This window comes from Cryptomeria japonica, chromosome 3 (assembly GCF_030272615.1).
Source record: "Cryptomeria japonica chromosome 3, Sugi_1.0, whole genome shotgun sequence".
In the NCBI taxonomy this organism is placed as follows: Eukaryota; Viridiplantae; Streptophyta; class Pinopsida; order Cupressales; family Cupressaceae; genus Cryptomeria; species Cryptomeria japonica.
In genome coordinates, this window is record NC_081407.1 from 699,589,672 (window position 1) to 699,610,517 (window position 20,846).

The 20,846-nt window shown below is 38.9% G+C and overlaps 1 protein-coding gene across 2 annotated transcripts in view; it reads right to left on the minus strand.

Annotated features, from left to right (window-relative positions):
• Positions 1-759: 759 nt before the first annotated feature.
• Positions 760-20,846, minus strand: part of LOC131067002 (ras-related protein RABD2a) — a 113,133-nt gene continuing 93,046 nt past the window's right edge. For both annotated transcript variants that reach the window (XM_058001911.2, XM_058001912.2), the window contains exons 6-8: positions 1,865-2,020; positions 1,452-1,555; positions 760-1,267 (exon numbers count right to left, since the gene is read on the minus strand). In XM_058001911.2, the coding sequence (XP_057857894.1) occupies positions 1,156-1,267; positions 1,452-1,555; positions 1,865-2,020 (372 nt within the window). In that variant the 3' untranslated portion in view covers positions 760-1,155. The remainder of the gene's footprint in view (positions 1,268-1,451; positions 1,556-1,864; positions 2,021-20,846) is intronic.

Genomic DNA, 20,846 nt, shown 5'->3' on the forward strand with positions numbered 1-20,846 from the left:
AAAGTGTTACTGTTCCATCCAACAAGGTCCCAAAAACAAAATTCATTTTTTTTGTTTCCTATAACTAAAACAAGGATTTGAGAGTAGCGCCTGTGCGGGATCAAGAGGTAATGCCATTTTTTTCATATTTTATCATTTTTAACATCCTCCAAAAGTCCTCCAAAACATTCATTTTAAGCTTTCCCCTCAAGACTCGTTAGATGCTCAAGTCAGAGTCCCCAAAACCCATATAGTGTCAACCACTTTGGGACTTGCCAAAGGCCAGCCTTGTAACTATGATCAAAACTCTTCAAATTCAAAATAATCCAAGTCTTCCCCTCAAGACTTGTTAGTTGCTCAAGTCACAAAATCCCTAAAACCCATATAGTGCCAACCGCTTCAGGTCTTGCCAAAGGCCAGTCTTGTAACTATGATAAAAAACTCTTTAAATTCAAAATAGTCCAAACTTGAAATAGTGATTCTAGATGTGGATGTCTCAAGGTTTATTGAAGTTCATTTTACTTCTAGAAGAACAATGAAAGTCAATTAAGATGTAATCTAAAATAATTCTTTCAAGCTTCCCACCATAGAGTATGATCGGGGATGAGGGAAATGTCCAAAACTGATTATGTTGAGCTCTTGGTTTTTACACAAATGTTTGGAATCATTTCTTGAAATGTCAAATAGAACTATCCATGACCCTAAAGCTCAATCTCTATCATCAATAAGCAGAATAGTTTCAAGCCTGAAGAAGGCAAGGTAAACTGAAAGAACATTACATATTTCAAAAATCAATCAATATATTTCACAATATAATTACAAGAAAATCAAACTGTATGTTTCTATTGACATTGTATTGCTCGTCTACCAAGAACATATGCCAAAACATATTTAGCATTTAGATCTATCAGATTTCCACAGTCCATGATGCTGATTGTTATTGGTTTATGGATTCGACTGTGTAAGAACTATTACATCAATATTTAGCATTATAAGGAGAAAAAAATAAAACATCACCAAATTACAGAATATCACAAATTGAAATTTTCCAGTGACTAAAAGCACAAATGAGGAAAACTGACTGCTCTGAAGTCATCATTTAATATATGCACAATAAATTTCTTCAGCTCACATTTATACAGCACATTAACAAATATCACAAGGGCCATCTTAGTCTTAGCTGCAGCAGTTGCTTGTCTGCTGCTGAAGTGATTTCTGCTGAAGAGGTTCTCCTTTAATTTGAACAGTACTTTTTTGGCTGTTCTTTGTTGCCGACTGGCTTCCTACCCTGTCAAAATTCAGAAAAGAAATTTAGAACTTTATTAATCTGGTCTAAAGATTCATGTACTTCTGCAAAGAAATATTGGCGAAGTAAGTCAAACGCAAGATTTAAATCTCACTAGACTTATTCCTATGCAAATATGGACTCTTTAATGAGAAACCATGCAAAAATGACTCTCCAACAAGTCTACCTCTTTTTAATTTCCCTGGCCATTGTAAGAAATGCTTGTTCAACATTTGTTGCATCTTTGGCACTCGTCTCCAGGAATGGAATTCCAATTTCACTGGCAAAATCCTGAAATCTAAAACATATCAAAGAAGGAACCTGGGATGGGAAAGTCGCAAAAACAATGGGATATGATTCTTCTAGACAGGTGCACAACTAATACCTGACATAGTTATGAAGGACTCCAGATAGATTTCCAAATTCAATGGACATATGATGTACGGATAAAAATGAACAAATTACTTTTATTAATAATACTGGTGCAACTGGTATGTCCAAAGCCAAAATGAATCTACTCAGTTGAAAAATGCCGAAAGAGAAGATCTTAATGCAATTTTCTACAATTCCAAAGGTCTACTGCAACAATAAAATATATACCTTAGCCGTTTGTTGATCTACCGCTCTCTTTTCAGTTAAATCACATTTGTTTCCAACCAGAATCATATTTACATTGTCATTTGTATATCTTTCAATCTCACTCAACCAATGTTTGACATGATCAAAACTATCCACATCTGTAATATCGTAAACAATCTGCAATAAATGAAACTTCTTCATCAGTACAATTATTGTCACTGACCAACAATTAAAATTTCAAGCTATGCGCTTAGGAAGGCGAACATGAACTATCATAATGATAGCTATTAAAATTTAAGTGTGAACTTTTGAACAAAAGTAAATAAATATTTGTATACAAAATTATAACTGAAAAAAGATTACGACCATTACAAGATTGTAACATTTTTAGCTAATCAGATGTATTTACAAATTAGAATTGTCAAAGGATAATTGAGAAAAGTTATGCCAACCTCTTAGCATTCTTACATGACTTAGATGCAATGAAATTAATTTTCCGTTATAAGAAGTGGCTTCAAGTATAGTGAAAAAAGAAGTTCCAACAGTTCTAATTCTAAAAATTTTGTCGTAGATTTATTTATTTCTTCTTCATACCTATTAGAATATCACTTTAATATTATAATAAGCGTCAACATACACTTGTCAGTTAGTTTATTTTATAATTAAGTGTCTATGTACACTTATCAATTAGTTTGTTGTAACTATGTCTATATCTAGAATGTAACCACCACCTATTTTAGGAATATGATCGAGAATATAATGCAATGCTCTCCACTTAAGAGTCTTAGAACATACGCCAATTTCTCTCATCTCCTTCTTCAGTTTTTACCAACGGTAGTATCAAAGCCAGATTGAATGGGACTCTTAAAAAAAGCTAGTGTAAAGGTAAAGGTAAAGGTAATGGTAAAAGTAGCATTTTTAGGTCACATCCAAGAAAGCCACCAGATTGGTGTATGAAACCCCATTTCTAGAAGCCCAAAAGGGAGATGTTTCCCATTTACCTTGTATATCATTCAACAAGATGTACAACCCTATTCCTTTTCAGATTCAAACCTATGATCTCCAATGTGGAGTGCCATCACCTTCAACAACAAGTGCACTCACACTATAATATGTGTTCCCAAGATGAATTCCCTAAATACAGCCTTTCCAAATTAAATTAAAACTTTAACAAAAATATATACTTGGCTAGAAATGACCATTAATGGCCACCAGGCCACCTTGCTTCCAACTCGAATTACTCTTTAAATATCAAAGGCAGTTGAACTTCAAAATTTTATGTCGACTTTTTTTGGTTTGAAAAAGGTACACTAATTCTTAATATCAATCCAGATTTTTTCACCCTAATTTTTAGTTTACCATGTTCATATCCAAGAGTTAGAATCTTGTAGAAATTGGTTAATTATTTTAAAATTGTGGACATTTGCATAATACATCATCATGAAATCATGACTATTCCAAAGTAAATAAGACACCATATGGCATTCAAGACATGCATGGATGCAAGATGCTTAATGCAAGAACACCCCTGGACAAATAATTTGATCCTGCATTGTTGCCATCATATCTTGCAGAGGCAATACCATTTTGAAGACTATACTTTTATCTTCAACAGAACCATGTTTGAAATATTCTTGTGCCAGCTATGTTAGAGATCACTTTTTGATCTCATGGATACAACACCTAATTAAAGACCTCAGAATTGAGGGCCATTTTTGGTCTTAATGAAATTAGAGCACTTTTTGGTCTCATATCTTCTCTTCGAGCTCTCTGTTATCCTGATAATGGATCATGGAGTGTGATCTGTAAAGCAGTGCGAGACACGCAATGGATTTCAAAGAATCAATGTTGTTCAATTAATCAAGGAGACAAAGCTCCTTTAAATAGAGTTACAAAGACGATGTTTCTAAAAGAAACAATCATTAGCTAGAGGTGAAATTAGAAACAACTTAAATGACCATTAATAACACAAAGAGAAAGATATTATTCTAATACCCTCCCTTAATGGTCATCGTTCTAACTACCAAGAGAAATAACAGAGAAGGTTGCCCCCTTCTTCTCAGAACACGCTACAACAGAAGACAAGAGCCTGCCACTAACTCTGCCACTTGAGGTGAGTCTGCCACTGACCCTCCCAGAAACTGCAGAACTTCTGGAGATACCCAAAACAACACCAACCGTCCAACCTGATGTTGGAGAACTATCCCTCCCTGTAACCAGAGACACACCAAGAACAGCTGTCACGATTTTGAGGGAAAAATTGGCAAACCCTCCAAACTATTGCAGATGAGCAAAATGCCCGAAAATAGACTGCAAATAAGAGACTAGTGTAGATGTTCGCACAACTCCTCTAGGTGCGACAAAAAACAGACTGCAACAAAGTACAATTTTTGAGGAAAAAATCATAAACCCTCATGATTTTTTTTACAGGGACAAAAAATATTTAAAAACCCACAGATAATTTTTTTGGACAAAATTATTAAAACCCACAAATTTTTTCAAGGGAAAAAATATTAAAACCCATCAGATTTTTTTTAGGTAAAAAAATATTAAAAACCGAAACAAACATCGATGCCCATAAGCCATCTTCACGCTTTTCAAGGCACGAAAAACGAGGTACTGAGAAGATGCTAAGTGCACAAAACCTAACTGCCTTCCAACATCAAGTTGGTCAATGACGCCATCTTGCACGTTTCCCAATACATGGAAAACGAAAAAAACTGAGAAGAAGCACTGGCACAAAATTCAAAAAATTTGAATCCCACTGCAGAAACAAAGGCAGATGCAAGTACAAACTTCAAAAAAATGAAGTACGGTTGGCACGAATTTCAAGAAAAAAAATTCCGGCTGTCTCAGAAAAATCCGAAGACAACCCAAAAATCCTTGCGAAAAACCCAGAAGGAATCTGCTGTCAGAATCTGGATCCACTGGCTCGAAAATAGAGGCACCCAAAAAAATTTGGCGATGACCCAATTGAGATCTCGAAAAACCCACCACGAATCTATACTCAGAAAAAAATTTCGACTGGATCTAGAGGGTCAAAACCCTAGCCAAAAGTCACAAAACGCGGGTTTTGCCAAGTTGCAGGTTGCAGAAAAAATGGCGGGTCTGTACCGCGCCGAAAAATGCCGAAAACCTTTGCCAGACAGACGCAAACAGGTAGAATCCCGTTACACGGCATAAACACAGTCCAAAACGGATTTTTGAACAAAAAAATTTCGAAAATCTGTAGCAAAACTAAGAGGCCCGAAAAATCTCGGAAAAGAATTCACAAATTCTTTATTCAGGCTCTGATACCATAAAACAGTGCGAGACACGCAATGTATTTCAAAGAATCGATGTTCAATTAATCAAGGAGACAAAGCTTCTTTAAATAGAATTACAAAGATGATGTTTCTAAAAGAAACAATCGTTAACTAGAGGTGAAATTAGAAACAACTTAAATGACCATTAATAACACAAAGAGAAAGATATTATTCTAATAATCTGAAATATTAATGAAAAAAATCCAACACAATCAAATCCAAAAACAATATTGAACACCAATTTGGATTGTGAAAACTTGATATTATTAATTGAGTGTCATTTTACTAAATCGTATATCTTTTTAAGAGGAATCCAATGGTGCCATCGAAAATAATATTGGATGTGATATTACCCAGGTAACACATAGCGTACCTCAGCAATTGGAAATTAATTTCCAAAGTGTTCAAAAAATGGCTGTTATGAAGGATTAATTGATGAATCACATGTGAAATTATTATTGCTTTGGCATTCAATATGGTATCGCTGCAGCAATACACAATCACAATGTAGTTATTCTGTCAACTGTATGACATATCACATTTTGGACCATAATTTGAACAATGTGAAGTACTATTGTTGCTATACCATTCAGTGACCACACCACATTCACACAGTGATGTCATTGTTATATTACCCTTGAAAATTCACGTGGGTTCTAAAAACAAGACTGATTTTGTAATTTGTGTAAAGTTATGCTCTCTAGACTTGATAATAAAATATATGTTTCAATATCGTGTTGCCTGGGTGGCACCCAACGTCAATTTTGATGGAACCATTGCATTCCTCTTAGAAAGTTATATGATCTAAAAGAAAAGAGGAGTCAACTTAGAGTCAATATTGTTTACCACTACATCTGATAAATTAAATACAGGAAATAATAATGTACATGACAAAGCATACTAGACATGGCAGTAAAATATATCTTTATTCGCACATGCAATTATAACAGAGAAGAAGACCAAAGATGGTCGGCCAAGGATTACAATTCACCCGACTATACCGTACTCCCTTTCCTTGGCAGTACACAACATATTTAAATGACCCGACGGTTGCCGAGAGGTACACAACCATCAATCAACCGACACATTAACTACCCAAGAGTGACAACCCACAATATAAACAATTAATATATTGGCAAATAACAAATATTATTGAATATAACAATAGGCATTTTATGCTGACTACATCATCCCCCCAAAAGAAAAAAACCGTCTTCCAGACAACAAGTAAACATCAAGTAATATCTAGAAAAACTAATGACAAGAGTGTAGGCAATGACTTGTACTGGACAACCCTAACTTGTAGTGTACCTGCCAAATCAAATGGGGGTTTGGGGGCAATGCCCCCAATGGAGTCAAGGAGTAGTGCCCCTTGCGGGACAACGCCTAGGGCGCGATGCCCTCACCGCCAACACCAAATTACAACCTCCAAAACCACATGGAACTCCATGGCGCACATGATTTTCGTGATTTTTTAAAATACCAAAAACATCGTCGATGAAGCCAAAAAATGGAGATTTCACTCCTACCACCTGCTTTTTATGTTCTTCCCGTACGGCATCGTACACATCACGTACAGAAGAGTGTTGCTATTGCCATATGGAAAAGTCCTTCTGTAGCTTATTATGTCGTGAATGATGCAAGAAGATCCATACGGAGATGAATGGCGTCCACAAAATGTAGCGATGATGTTGTACGAGGTCTTTAAGCTAGCCCAGAAAGTGTCATATGGAAAAATCAAAAGCAGACCCCATAGGAACAACCAAGGATAGCCGTACGAACAAGGCATGAAATCTCCGTACAGTGGAAAACTATCGTACGATATAGACTAAAGCGCATAGTCACCATATGAGGTAACGCCCAAGCCATACAAAGTGACATAAATGTTCCCCAAAGAGAACTAGTGAATATTGTACAAGACACCAAGAAAGTCGTATGGGATGAGTGGACATGTGATACCGTATGGAATGAGAAATAAGATATCGTACAGTGTGTACACTTGAACATCGTACTCTACAAATAGAATGTCATACACACGAGTTGACTGTTGAACATACAAGTAAAAGTCCCTACAAGGTCCATATGGGATGATGGTACAAGCGTACGGAAAATGGGGATGTCGTACATGATGAATGTGGTACGAAATAGTTATGCTATACGTAATAGATGGCAAGGGGATGCCAACATGCAACAATGTAAGATTGTCGTACGAGTTCAAGAACAACTTGCCCAGCGTGGAAATGACCACCTTGTCATATGGAATTCAATGGACGTGACCATACGGTTACATGCCACCACCGTACGGAGTGGCCAAACATGTGTCGTACGAGAGGAACATAATGGTGTCGTATGGTGTTGAATGAAACAAGCTGCCATGGTGCAAGATGGCGTACACAATGTCGTCGTACAGGTACAAAATGAGACTGTCGTGTGAGTACAATCAAAAACTATCGTACAAGGAAGTTGGGAGTATGAGCTTCTCCATAAATTTCTTGTGATGTTGATTTTCCTTCACAAGTACCTACACATTCCGCATTACATGTTCTGCTCTTCGTACTGTCAAATGTATCGCTCATAACTTTATATGCTTTCATTGGTTGCTCTTCACCAAGAGTTATAGCTTCAAAAAAATTACATGTTGGTGAAAATACTTTGTAGTCCTCCATTTGCCAATGGAATAGTCGGTTGAGGGAACTCGTCTCATCTTCAGAGCAATCTTCCATTTCGAGCAACCCTTCATCATTGGGTTCCATGCCTTTCCTCCCTTCATCCATACCTAACTCTCCACCCTCAAACTTTGAGTCGTAGGATGCCAGTTCTTCACTTATCACCTGGTTCCTCAAGTCAATGATGTGCTTCCTTCCATCACTCTCGATCGAGAGTGTGTTCTGCTTCCAATTATGATTTGCCTTGGCAGTAATCAACCATCCCCTCCCAAGGAGTGCATTGTACACCTTCTTCCGCAATAGGATGACTACAAAGTCTAAGAAAAATGGTTGTCCCAATCATTACTTTTTGTGCCATCAATGTTCCCAATGGCTCGATGTCGTGCTCATCAGCACCTACCAAGTGGAAGGTCGACGGCCTAAGTGTTGGCTTCCCTAGACATTTCCAAGTGTCCTCCGACATCACATTAACTCTCGAGCCCCCATCGATGATGGTGTTTGCCAACTTTTGGCCCATTATTTCCATCTCAACAACAGTTGACTTCCTCCCAATGCTCACTGTCAGCAACATTGGTTTGTTGGCCTCATTCCCTTCGGGTAGTGGTTTTCCCATCAGTTCCTCCTCTTGTGACTTACATTGTTTTTGGATGACTGTCACCACAACCTGTGTTGGCAATCGCCATTCTCAATTGCGACATAGTTTGAAGAAGGTTTGCCACCTTGATGGGTATGGTACTATGGTTGTCTATAGCACCTGTCGAACTATGTTCTTCTTTGACTCCCACAATGACGTTTCTGCAATCCCATTAGAGATTACTCGTTCCTTCGCCAGTTTTTGTTCTACTTCGGCTTTGCCTTCTCAGAGTAGTTCCTTCCCCGTACAAACGTCTAGGTACATTGCCTTCTTCCTCTATGCTCTCGTGATTGCCAAAATCGCCTTGTCGTGTTCCTCTACATCCAACATATTAATACCCTTTTGCTTCAGGCAGTCAGTGTCTTCATGATTCCCAGGTCCACACCATTTGCACAATAGTTGTATATTGTCTTTCTTATTCTAGCAGTCTCTCGCAAAGTGTCCCCATTCACTACATTGTCAGCACTGTATGATAGAACGTCCTTTGGATTCGTATTGTATTTGGTTTCGCCCTTGTTGATTTTCGTTGCCGTCAGGCGATACATTTTGTGGTTTCAATGGGCTGGACTCTCCCTATGTGAAGAGTACTTGTGTGCTTCTCATCTTCAAATTGTATGGGCACTCCTTGATTGAATGCCCCAACACTTGGCAAATCTCACAAAACATATATCTAGGACAATTACCTTTTGTGTGCCGCTTGCTTTTGCATTCAGTACACCATAGTTCATTACTTTCTTTATTGGTTCCTTTCTCGGCCTTCAATTCTTTCATCATTCTCAACATATCCCGTCGAAGGGCTCATACGATTTTGGATTATTCATCACTGCTACCTTCGATGCTCTCGTCATCACCAGTCTTCCTCTTCCCTCAAGAGGAGGTTTTGTTTTCACTCTCAATGTCCATCGCCCAATTGTAAGCATCAATGTATGAGGACGGAGGCACTACTTTCATCTTCTTCCTCAACGAAGGGATCACTCCCTCAATGAACCACCTCTTCTTCAAATCGTCGGCTGGCCGATTCTCCATCTTATTTAACAACTCTTTGAGCCTACGATTGTAAGTGCGTACGCTCTCACGTTTACCCTACTTGGTATTATAGATTTCTGCGACAATCTCGTTGTCATCCCTCGGGAGTTTGAACTCTTCTTCGAACGCCTTCTTTAGATCAATACATCCCACCTTGCACTTGGCATCGAGGTCTGTGTACCAGTCAATGGAAATTCCCCGACAGGTGGCGAGAAATGCCTTCGGCCAGTAGTCTTGGTCATTTAGACCATTTGCCTCCCATATTGTTATACATGTTTTACAATGTTGTACGGGATCCTCTGATCCATCCCCTGTAAATTTAGGGAGTTTCTGCTTCTCCTAGATGTTCATCATTGTTTTCACTCGGAAGGTACCGGAGGAGTCTTCGTCTCAAGCCCCTTTATTCTCGGTTCCTCGACAAGGGATAAGTTCCAGTAAATTGGTTTCTCGGCTGCTTACTCCCTTGTGTGTCGGACCTGGGGGGACTGTTTCGACCGCTACATTCTGGTGCTTTCCTTGCACTCTCAACCACGCACGCGTCCTCTACACGTCCACCTCCAACGTCCCCAACACTCCGGGTACTTCCGAGTGTGCCGGACCTGGGTGGACTATTCAAACCGCTACATTTTGGTGCTTTCCTTGCACTCTCAGCCACGGACGCATCCTCTACACGTCTACCTCTAGCATCCCAACATTCTAGGTACTTCCAAGCTCTAACTCGTCCCTGTGCTCCCTTCGATCGTGGGTCGACAGATCACCTAATCGCTTGGTCATAACCACCCTATGGCCTCTTCTCACCGTTATTGGGGTCTAAAGGCATGAATCACTCAAGGCTGACCCGATTTATTTTAAGGCAACGGGACCAAAATGTTTACCGCTACAACTAATAAATTAAATACAGGAAATAATAATGACATGACAATGCATACCAGACAACAACAAAATATATCTTTATTCACACATGCAATTATTACAAAGAAGAAGACCAGAGATGATCAACCAAGGATTACAATTCACCCGACTATACCGTACTCCCTTACTTGGCCGTACACAACATATTTAAAGGACCCGACGATTGCCGAGAAGTATACAACCATCAACCAATCGACACATTAACTACCCAAGAGTTACAACCCACTTAATACAAACAATTAATACATTGGCAGATAACAAATATTATCAAACATGACGATAGGTATTTTACGCCAACTACATCATCCCCCCCAAAAGAAAAGGTTGTATCATATATATAAGTTATTGCTCCCATATATATCTACAACAATACACCATATCATATATATAAGTTATTGCTCCCACAACACACTATTTTCTTCAACATTTGATCTATCTGCAGTTGTACATGTTTCATCTCAACATCCACGATCTTGAAATAGTTGTAAGTTGAATCGTTTCCTCTTCCCCACATATTATACTTCAATCGTACAACAAACAAAAAACCATAAAGATGCATATTCTATCTGATTAAGAAATGAGAACTTTTGGGAATTAAGAAGCTTTAGAATTATGAAGTGTGAAGTTGGCAAAGGGAGGGAGGCTTGTAAGGAAGTGGGTGGCACAACTTGGAAGCGAAATGCCAAAATGTAAATAAAGTCAAGATACGACTAGATTGCCTACTATAGCTTTAATTTTGCAAATAGTAAAGAAGAATGTGCATATGTGTAATGCCCCACCCTTGACCAAACTCGTGTTATCCTAGCTTGACTCTAGATGACCTTTGTTGTAGATATGTGCTTTAGGATCGATGATGATTTTCATGTTGATGACTATGATGTGAATATATGATGTCATTTATGCTTTGATAGTCAAATGATTATTGAGATGGATAATATACATGTGATGTTAGGAGTTAATCTGCATATTTATCGAAGTTTATCTGTTTTGTCATGCTCTATGATCTATCCTTGATGTGCTTGGGTGAATGGGAAACACGCCGCATTGCTCTTTACGGGCAAGCTATGTCACTTCCATTCCCTTTTCACGATATGTTATTATATGGTTGTATGTAAATGTGCAACAATTTGTTTATGCAGTTGCAGGTACCAAGCATCGACTCCACCTAAACCTTCAGGTCTAAGCATGCTCTACAACCCAATGGTAAAGTGGAAATTGGAGTATCAATCAAACCCTTGTCATACCATCGTTCTTACGAGAACAAGACCCCTGTCGGGTACTGTTGTGACGTTTTCACACATCGCCCCATTGCAAATGGGGACCCATGTTTTTTTGCTCGTTTTGTTCGTTTTCGCTTTGCTTTTTCTAGGGTTTTGTTAGTTTGTTAGTTGTCTGGATTTAGGGTCAAGCCTTAGGGTTTTAATTACCGTCTTTTCGGACCAGAATCCAGTCGCTTTTGAGAGCTTTTGAGTTTCCTTTTCTAGAATGCAAATTTTGAATGCAATGAATTTGCCAGAATGGTCTAATTTTCAATTGGAATGTTCATGCAGAGCTTAAACTTGTCTAAGTGTTGATGATGAAACATGAATTTTGTCCAATTGAGTAATTTTGACCAAATTTTGACTTTTTTGATTTTTGATCCTAGGCATTTCAAATGATTTGTTTTCGCCTTGTGAAGTGATAAAATGTGTAAAATCATGATATTTTGGCCTGTAGGAGCAAAATCGCTCCTGTCCCTCAGTGAAGGACCGGAGCTACAAATCCAATTTTGCTTTGTCCTTGCAAGATTTTAACGTCTTGACGATGTGAGAAGGTCCAAAGAGGTACATTTTATCAAATGAATATAACTTGAAGTGCTGTCGGGGAGATCAACAGGGTAGCAAGTCCGGCTTGAGTGAGGTCCTGATCCTGAAATTTGGCTAAGTCTGGAATGCCCTGATCCTGAATTTGACTAAGTCTGGAAACTGAAAAAACCTCCAAAAACTAGATTTTGCAATATAACTCCTGGAGGTCTGAAACCACTCTCAAACATCCTGAAAGTATATATGGAATATAACTTAAAGTATAAGAAAGAAGAAACATAGAAGGAAATGTCACTTATACTTAAATGTTATATTCCATTAAAATTGTCCTGATCGAGAGTGCGACAAGTCAAATTTCGCTCGTGTCCCTCACCAAGGGACCAGAGCGAAAATGCTTAGTTGAGCCATTCCTGACCTTGTTTGGACGAATCGAGACATCAAAGGCATGGTGAAGGACGAAATGAGCATGATAGAGCATCCAGACTTGATCAAAAACAATGAGATGATGAAGTTTTGCCTAGAGGGTCAAATTCGCTCCTGTCCCTCACTGAAGGACCAGAGCGAAATTCTTCATAAGGTACGATCTAGGCAAAGATCAAGCAAATTTTATGTTCGAAGGCAAGAAAGGAGGTCAATCGAACCCGTTGAAGACAAATTGAAGATTATCAAACGTCAACAAAGGACCAAAATGCTTAAGTTCGCTCCTGTCCCTCAGGAAGGGACCAGAGCGATTTTTGTTGTGGATGACTTTCTTGCACAGTTTGAACCGATCTCAAGGCATGGATGAATAGAAGAGCACATTACGAACCCGTTGAATATAAGTTTTGAAGGTGACAAAGTGAAATAAGGCCCATAGAGCTAAAATCGCTCCTGTCCCTCTCCAAGGGACCAGAGCGAAATTCTTATGAAGGCTTAAAATTTGAAAGTTTATCAAGCATCAAGTGATCACGAAGGATCAAGGAACTTTATTTTGCACGATGATGGTGATTGCAAGTTGGAGAACGCAAGCATGAACCCAAAGACTTGAAGTTCGCTCCTGTCCCTCAGGAAGGGACCAGAGCGATATTGATTATAGTTGCTAATTCCTTCAAAAATCACGTTAAGTCAAGGTTTTGCAAAGGGGTAAAAGGTACAAGGTGTCTTTTGAAGATGATATGCAAGAGTTTTGAACGTAAAAGTGTTATCAATTAAGTTAAAGGACTCATATCGCTCCTGTCCTTTGGACAAGGACCAAGGCGATTTTTACTAAAACACTCATGTTCCGACAAAATCAAGACAATGCAAGGATAGCTAAGGTCAAGGACGTCCTTTAAGAGGCAATGAACGAGGAACCAAGGATGAAAGATGACACGTTTTGGCTAGAGCTTCAGGATCGCTCCTGTCCCTCTTCAAGGGACCAGGGCGATATCACATCTAAGGGACATTTATTTGCAAGACAAGTCACTCAAGTTTGAAAATCCTAGCGAAAATGCCAATTCCAACGTGAGGTTAAAGGCTTTGAACGTCAAAAGTGCAAAAAATCAAGACCAAGTGATGGATCGCTCCTGTCCCTTAGTCAGGGACCAGGGCGATGAGGTACATATTTTCCATGTTTTTTAAAAATTTTGGCGCTCAAACGCATTTTTGAATTTATTTAAATGCTAGGAAAATCGATATTTAATTAATGGCATTTAAATTTAGCGCTTGGTATTAATTGATTATTTTTGCCTTGTAAGAAAATCGAATTTATTAATTAAAAATGAAGGCATTTAATAATTGATTATTAATTCATTAAAAAATTAAATGGAGCGCTTGGTATTTATTTGTTTTATGGAGGTCGGCCCTTGTTATTCATTTAAAAATCATTTAAATTGCTTTATTTTTACAAAGTCGGCCTAAATGGTGGTGAGAGGTGTGAGCGCTATAAAGGGAGGGGTAGTTTATTTCATTTTCACATCATCATTTATCATCTCTCATATGCGACTTGGAGAAGGCAAAGGAGGAACGAATTTCATTTCAAGCTAGAAGGCACTAGTAACTATCCAAAGGAGAGGCGAACTTGAAGTTTCTATTTGAGCGAAGTTGCCTAGGACGTCAAAGACATATCAAAGATGGCGAAATTGCTAACTTGAAGAAAAGATCACGTCCAAGGCTTGAAGGGTGGCGAAGTTGATAAGAGGAACGTTCTTTTGAAGATCACATCAAGACTATCGAATTTCAAATTTTGCCTAGGCGAATTCCTTTATTTTGCATTTTAGAGTTAAGCTCTCAAGTAAGGTATGGCAAGATCTCTTGTTTTAATTTCAAATTTTGATCGTCATTGCCTTAATTTTGAATTTTGAAATTTTGTTTTGCCTTAGCTCAGTTGTTTTTAGGAAATGATTAATAAAGGACTTATCATTAAGTTTCCTAAAATTTGCTCTCTAATTTATGTTATGTATTGCAAAATCATGTTACTAATTTTGAAATGTTGTGTAGGCGTCAAATGGAGGTCTCTTCAAGGAAAATCAAGCCGGATCAAGGACGGTCTTCGCCAGGACGATCAAGCCAAGACATGGGCGACCTCTTCCAATCCAGCGTTCCAAGGCGAGGTACATCATCCTGCACATCAAGGACAAAAGGAGTTAGAACAAGAGTTAATCAAAGATAGCCTCTCAACGACATCAAATTAAATATCTAGCAAGCTTCAAGTGTCAGATGAGGTGGCGTCCTAGTCATCATTTCTCCAATCAGAGAAGTCCATCTCAGCATGTCCAGATTCAATGTACTTAACTCATGGAAGGTGGCACAAACTCCGATGTACCTACCCCGGCTATCCATTGGTCGATTTTTCTAGAAGGGACATGTGTCCAAGCAATACAATTTTATCATTGGTCAAGCATTAAATGTTATGTAATGGTTGTAACAAACCCTAATTAGGGTTTTCATTGTAAAATCTTGGCCATTGATCTTGAATTGATCTAAGCCATCAAATTGTATTGTGGGCACTATATAAGCCCAAACATTTCATTTGTAAAAGGAGAATTAGAGTGAAAGAGATTTTTAGATAGAATTAGAGAGATTTGTAAATAGTTGAAAGTAGTTAGAGAGTAGAATAGGAGGACAAGGCAAGAAATTGTTGCCATTGATTGTAAACAAACTCCATTTTCATTGAAGTAATGGTGAAATATGTCGTTTTTCTTGCAATTTGCATGGTTTCTTGTTGAGTCTTCAATCTTAGATGGTAGATAATTAGATGAATGGAGGAAATGTGATTGATTGATGGTGGAATTCGTACATCCATACTACTAGCAGTTTGTTGATTGCAGACTTGCCTTGCGTAGTCAACTGGAATCATTCAGCCTAAGCTCAATTTCAATTTGTTGCCTCTTCATTGATATGCATCAACTTGGATGGTATCTATGCCTGCGGTGATAACTTGAACATCATAAAGCTCCCCTTAGAAGATTGCACTAGTCTTGTGTAGATGTTCCATTGATGTCAAAACAAGACCTAGTTAGAGTTTCATCAAAAGGTCAAGTCATTGCTCCTACATTCTTAGTATTAGGATTAGATCCTCTCTTCGCCCTTATCCTTTTTCCATTTTTTTAATCTAAGTTAGTAAGAGCCTGTGTCCAGCAAAGCAGATCGGAAGTTCAATGTAAGTCCCCTTGTGATTCCAGCAAATCACATCATACCACTGGAGCTTGTCCACACGTGGAGACCCCACTAAAAGAACCTTGGAGTCTACCTAACTGATCCTTTACGCGAATCTTCAGCAGTTAGAGACTATTTTCTCAAGAGAGGATAAGATGCCTTTAGGTATTTTATTCTGTGTATGATTGTGTACAAAATACACGTCAACAGAATTGGCGCTAGAAGGAGGGCTTGTACTATCATGCCTCGATCATTATCAAGCTGTTCATAGATAATCACATTCGCAAGGAGTTGTGTAGGACTTTTGTCCCTCCTCCCGCGTCAACAGAATTGGCGCTAGAAGAAGGGCTTGTACGTGAACTCCAAATTCTATCACTTCAAATTTACGGAGGTTATCTCAAGAGCTTTTGTCCCTCCTCCCGCGCACAACAGAATTGGCGCTAGAAGGAGGGCTGAGTATTTGAAAGTCCGATCTTGTCAAGAACCTTTTGTCCCTCCTCCCACGTCAACAGAATTGGCGCTAGAAGGAGGGCTTGTACGTGAACTCCAGATTCTATCACTTCAAATTTACGGAGGTTATCTCAAGAGCTTTTGTCCCTCCTCCCGCGCACAACAGAATTGGCGCTAGAAGGAGGGCTGAGCATTTGAACGTCAGATCCTGAGAAGCGCTTGACAGTGAACACGAACTCTTGAATCCAAGGAAGATCGGTGGAAAGTTTTTTTTTCTCAAACACTCGAAGGAAGGTGATCGCTGGATCGTCAGTTGGACTTACGCAAGAGGGAATCAAGCTGGAACCAGTTGAACGTTCAAGTTGAATCCGAGATATTCAAGATCTCTCTTATTCCAGAAAATCCAAAAAAAGTGAAAAATTGAAAATCCAAAAAAATCAAAAAATCAAAAAATCAAAAAAGAAAGATTTCTCAATGGAGCGGCAACAGTTTCACGAGGAGCAACAAGTTGATTTTCCTAAACTTTGGTGGAGGTTAGATACGCAACTTTATCCACGAAGATTGTCCGAGTTTGCAAGACCAGGGCAGTGTCGAGTTCATGAGACAGAGGAACATGATGAGATGCATTGCTTGAAGTACTTATCAAGGATGGAATCGGCAGCACAGGGAAAAATCTTCTTTTGGGATGTCCCAAGGCCAGAAACGGAAGAAGGCAACTTCAGTGTCCCAGAGACTAAAGATCCTCTTCTAAGCTTCATGTGGATGATCGAGAGTCAACTCGTTTTGGATGGTGAAATGCGTCTTGAAAACATATTGCTACCATTGTGGTGTAGAATTCACAACTCACCTCACTCGGAATTTACTTGCTCAGTATGTGAAATGGCTATCAATCAAGTCAGAAACCAGTTTGGAATGCCAACTTTGTCCGAGGAAGAATGTATCATGAATGGATCTTGGGGTGCACATCTTGCAGCCGAATTTAGGAGAACCTATGAACAGGACATTGCTCCAACATCTGAATGTGAGAATGATCAATTGTACGTTGACGATACCAATGCACCTGATGATCAATGTATTACAATGGATAGCCTGCCATGCCTTGCACTTGAAAAAGAATACCATGAAACAAAAGTTGAAGAATCAGTTGAAAATACAATAATAAAGGAAGATCCAGGAGTTGAACAAGCAATTAAAGAGGATGACTCATTCCTTGAAGAATTCTCACTTATGCTACAAAAGGAGATCCTTGAGATTGAATTGCAGGAGTTTTCAAATGGCCTCATTGAAGAAGACAATCAAGTTGAGATATTGAGTGAAGAGCTACAAATCATCATAAGTGAGCCCAGGTACGAAGAACAATTCAAAGGGGCGCTTAAAGATTTCATCACCATTATGCTATTTGAGGAAGCATTGAAGGATCTTGTAGAGGAAACACAAATGGAATCACTGCCAAATTTTTTTCTAGATAAGCAAGTTACTGTGAGTGATGTGATCCATTATCAGCTCCGACCTCCCGAGACTATACTTGAAGAAGAAAGGCCACCTGAGATTATCTTTGATCGACTAGAGGAGATGTTTGAAGCTCAATCTATCAAGGAGACTCTCATTTTTGAAGATAGGCTAACAAAATTTCATGAAGATGCCTGGTTTATGCAAGATATCTCAGTGAAAACAAAGAATCTTGAGCTATTCGAGGGGGCGCTGAGCTTGTTTCAAGAGGAACTTCCTAATCAAGATCAATATGTTGTGGATACTCGTGGAATGATTCGTCATCAATGGCGACCTCCTGAAGCGGCTGGTGACCTCGCTTTCAACAATACAGTTCCGTCTGAGCCTGAAATATGCCAGGTTGTTTCTTTCCTTAATCCTAGCCTTGAAAGTTATTATGATTTTGATTATGGGGATTTTGGGAAAACAACTTGCATTTGGATTGATCATGGTCCTAACGAATTACCTCAGTTGATCATTTTGAGTGAAAACTTGCTTGAGTATGAGAGATGCATGGTGAGAGTTTGCCTTTCTGTATTTAAGGATGAATTTGCCCGATTGAGAACCATCACGTTTGCCATGCTCCTGTTGCACAACCTGAGAAATCATGTAAAGTCATGTACATATTTTGCTTCTTTGAGTCGTGTCGAGTCTAGGAATCTTGTATATAGGTTTAGAGTAGGTTTTCTTTTCGCGTTTTAGGTTAGAGGTCTTTTGAGCCTTGTTCTTGATTTGCCTTGAGTCATTTGACTCATGATCTAGTGTGGCTCAGGTAGTTTAGTTGTTTGCTTTCTTTAGTTGTTTGCTTTTGGTGCGTTTTAGTTTAGTTTGCTTTGGGTCGGTTTGTTGGTCGGTTTGCTTTAGTTTAGGTGTCTTGAGTGGAAGTCTCCATCTTGTGAGAAAGGTGTTTGTGTTGTTGCCCGCACGCTGGCAATATCCTGGATCTTATGTTAGACTCATTTCTTAGATATCTATTCATGAAGTGCTCGGAATCCGAGGTTGTTCCTCTTTAGCTTTATCATCTGATCAGGACCTGTATTTGACTTGGAAGGGAATCATTTTCTGTGTCTTGATGCCGACATCTGTTGATTACTATATCTTCACACATTAAAAGACTCCGAGTCATTATGGTTTTCAGGCAAAGCTGTGATTGGTGAAAAATCTAAAATCTGGCTTCAGCGCCACCGCAATTCTCAAACCCTAGTAAGCTTCACTGCTTACGAGCCAAAGGAATTGACGAAGAGAAAAAGCAATATCAAAAGGAAAAAATGAGAAAAAAGAGAAAACGAAAAAGAAAAATGAGGAGAAAAATGAAATGAAATGAAATATCAAAATTGGCTAAAGGGAATATGCGAGTAACTCCATCGGGGCTATAGACGCCTGGCTGGCAATGGAGCAATGTTCGTGAGCTTGCGGCGATAACCTCGTCGGGACTATGGACGTCTGGCTGGCAGCGAGGCTCTATCCAGGATGCTTTTGAAGTTCAGATAAACTACGTAGCTAATCACAGGGGAACCTGAAGGTTATAGTTGTCTTGTCGAGAGGAATAAATACACTTGCACACACCTGGGTAATCAAAGACTAAGTGTCTAGATTTGGTTAAAGATTCTCCTTCTACTTTGAGTGCATTTTCTAATCTCTTGATGAGCTTGGTTGAATTTTCCAGAGGTTCTAGGTGTCGATTGAGTCTTTATCTCTGAAATGTTTTTCAACATTTATTCAAGGTGGCGCTAGATGTTGTGACGTTTTCACACATCGCCCCATTGCAAATGGGGACCCATGTTTTTTTGCTCGTTTTGTTCGTTTTCGCTTTGCTTTTTCTAGGGTTTTGTTAGTTTGTTAGTTGTCTGGATTTAGGGTCAAGCCTTAGGGTTTTAATTACCGTCTTTTCGGACCAGAATCCAGTCGCTTTTGAGAGCTTTTGAGTTTCCTTTTCTAGAATGCAAATTTTGAATGCAATGAATTTGCCAGAATGGTCTAATTTTCAATTGGAATGTTCATGCAGAGCTTAAACTTGTCTAAGTGTTGATGATGAAACATGAATTTTGTCCAATTGAGTAATTTTGACCAAATTTTGACTTTTTTGATTTTTGATCCTAGGCATTTCAAATGATTTGTTTTCGCCTTGTGAAGTGATAAAATGTGTAAAATCATGATATTTTGGCCTGTAGGAGCAAAATCGCTCCTGTCCCTCAGTGAAGGACCGGAGCTACAAATCCAATTTTGCTTTGTCCTTGCAAGATTTTAACGTCTTGACGATGTGAGAAGGTCCAAAGAGGTACATTTTATCAAATGAATATAACTTGAAGTGCTGTCGGGGAGATCAACAGGGTAGCAAGTCCGGCTTGAGTGAGGTCCTGATCCTGAAATTTGGCTAAGTCTGGAATGCCCTGATCCTGAATTTGACTAAGTCTGGAAACTGAAAAAACCTCCAAAAACTAGATTTTGCAATATAACTCCTGGAGGTCTGAAACCACTCTCAAACATCCTGAAAGTATATATGGAATATAACTTAAAGTATAAGAAAGAAGAAACATAGAAGGAAATGTCACTTATACTTAAATGTTATATTCCATTAAAATTGTCCTGATCGAGAGTGCGACAAGTCAAATTTCGCTCGTGTCCCTCACCAAGGGACCAGAGCGAAAATGCTTAGTTGAGCCATTCCTGACCTTGTTTGGACGAATCGAGACATCAAAGGCATGGTGAAGGACGAAATGAGCATGATAGAGCATCCAGACTTGATCAAAAACAATGAGATGATGAAGTTTTGCCTAGAGGGTCAAATTCGCTCCTGTCCCTCACTGAAGGACCAGAGCGAAATTCTTCATAAGGTACGATCTAGGCAAAGATCAAGCAAATTTTATGTTCGAAGGCAAGAAAGGAGGTCAATCGAACCCGTTGAAGACAAATTGAAGATTATCAAACGTCAACAAAGGACCAAAATGCTTAAGTTCGCTCCTGTCCCTCAGGAAGGGACCAGAGCGATTTTTGTTGTGGATGACTTTCTTGCACAGTTTGAACCGATCTCAAGGCATGGATGAATAGAAGAGCACATTACGAACCCGTTGAATATAAGTTTTGAAGGTGACAAAGTGAAATAAG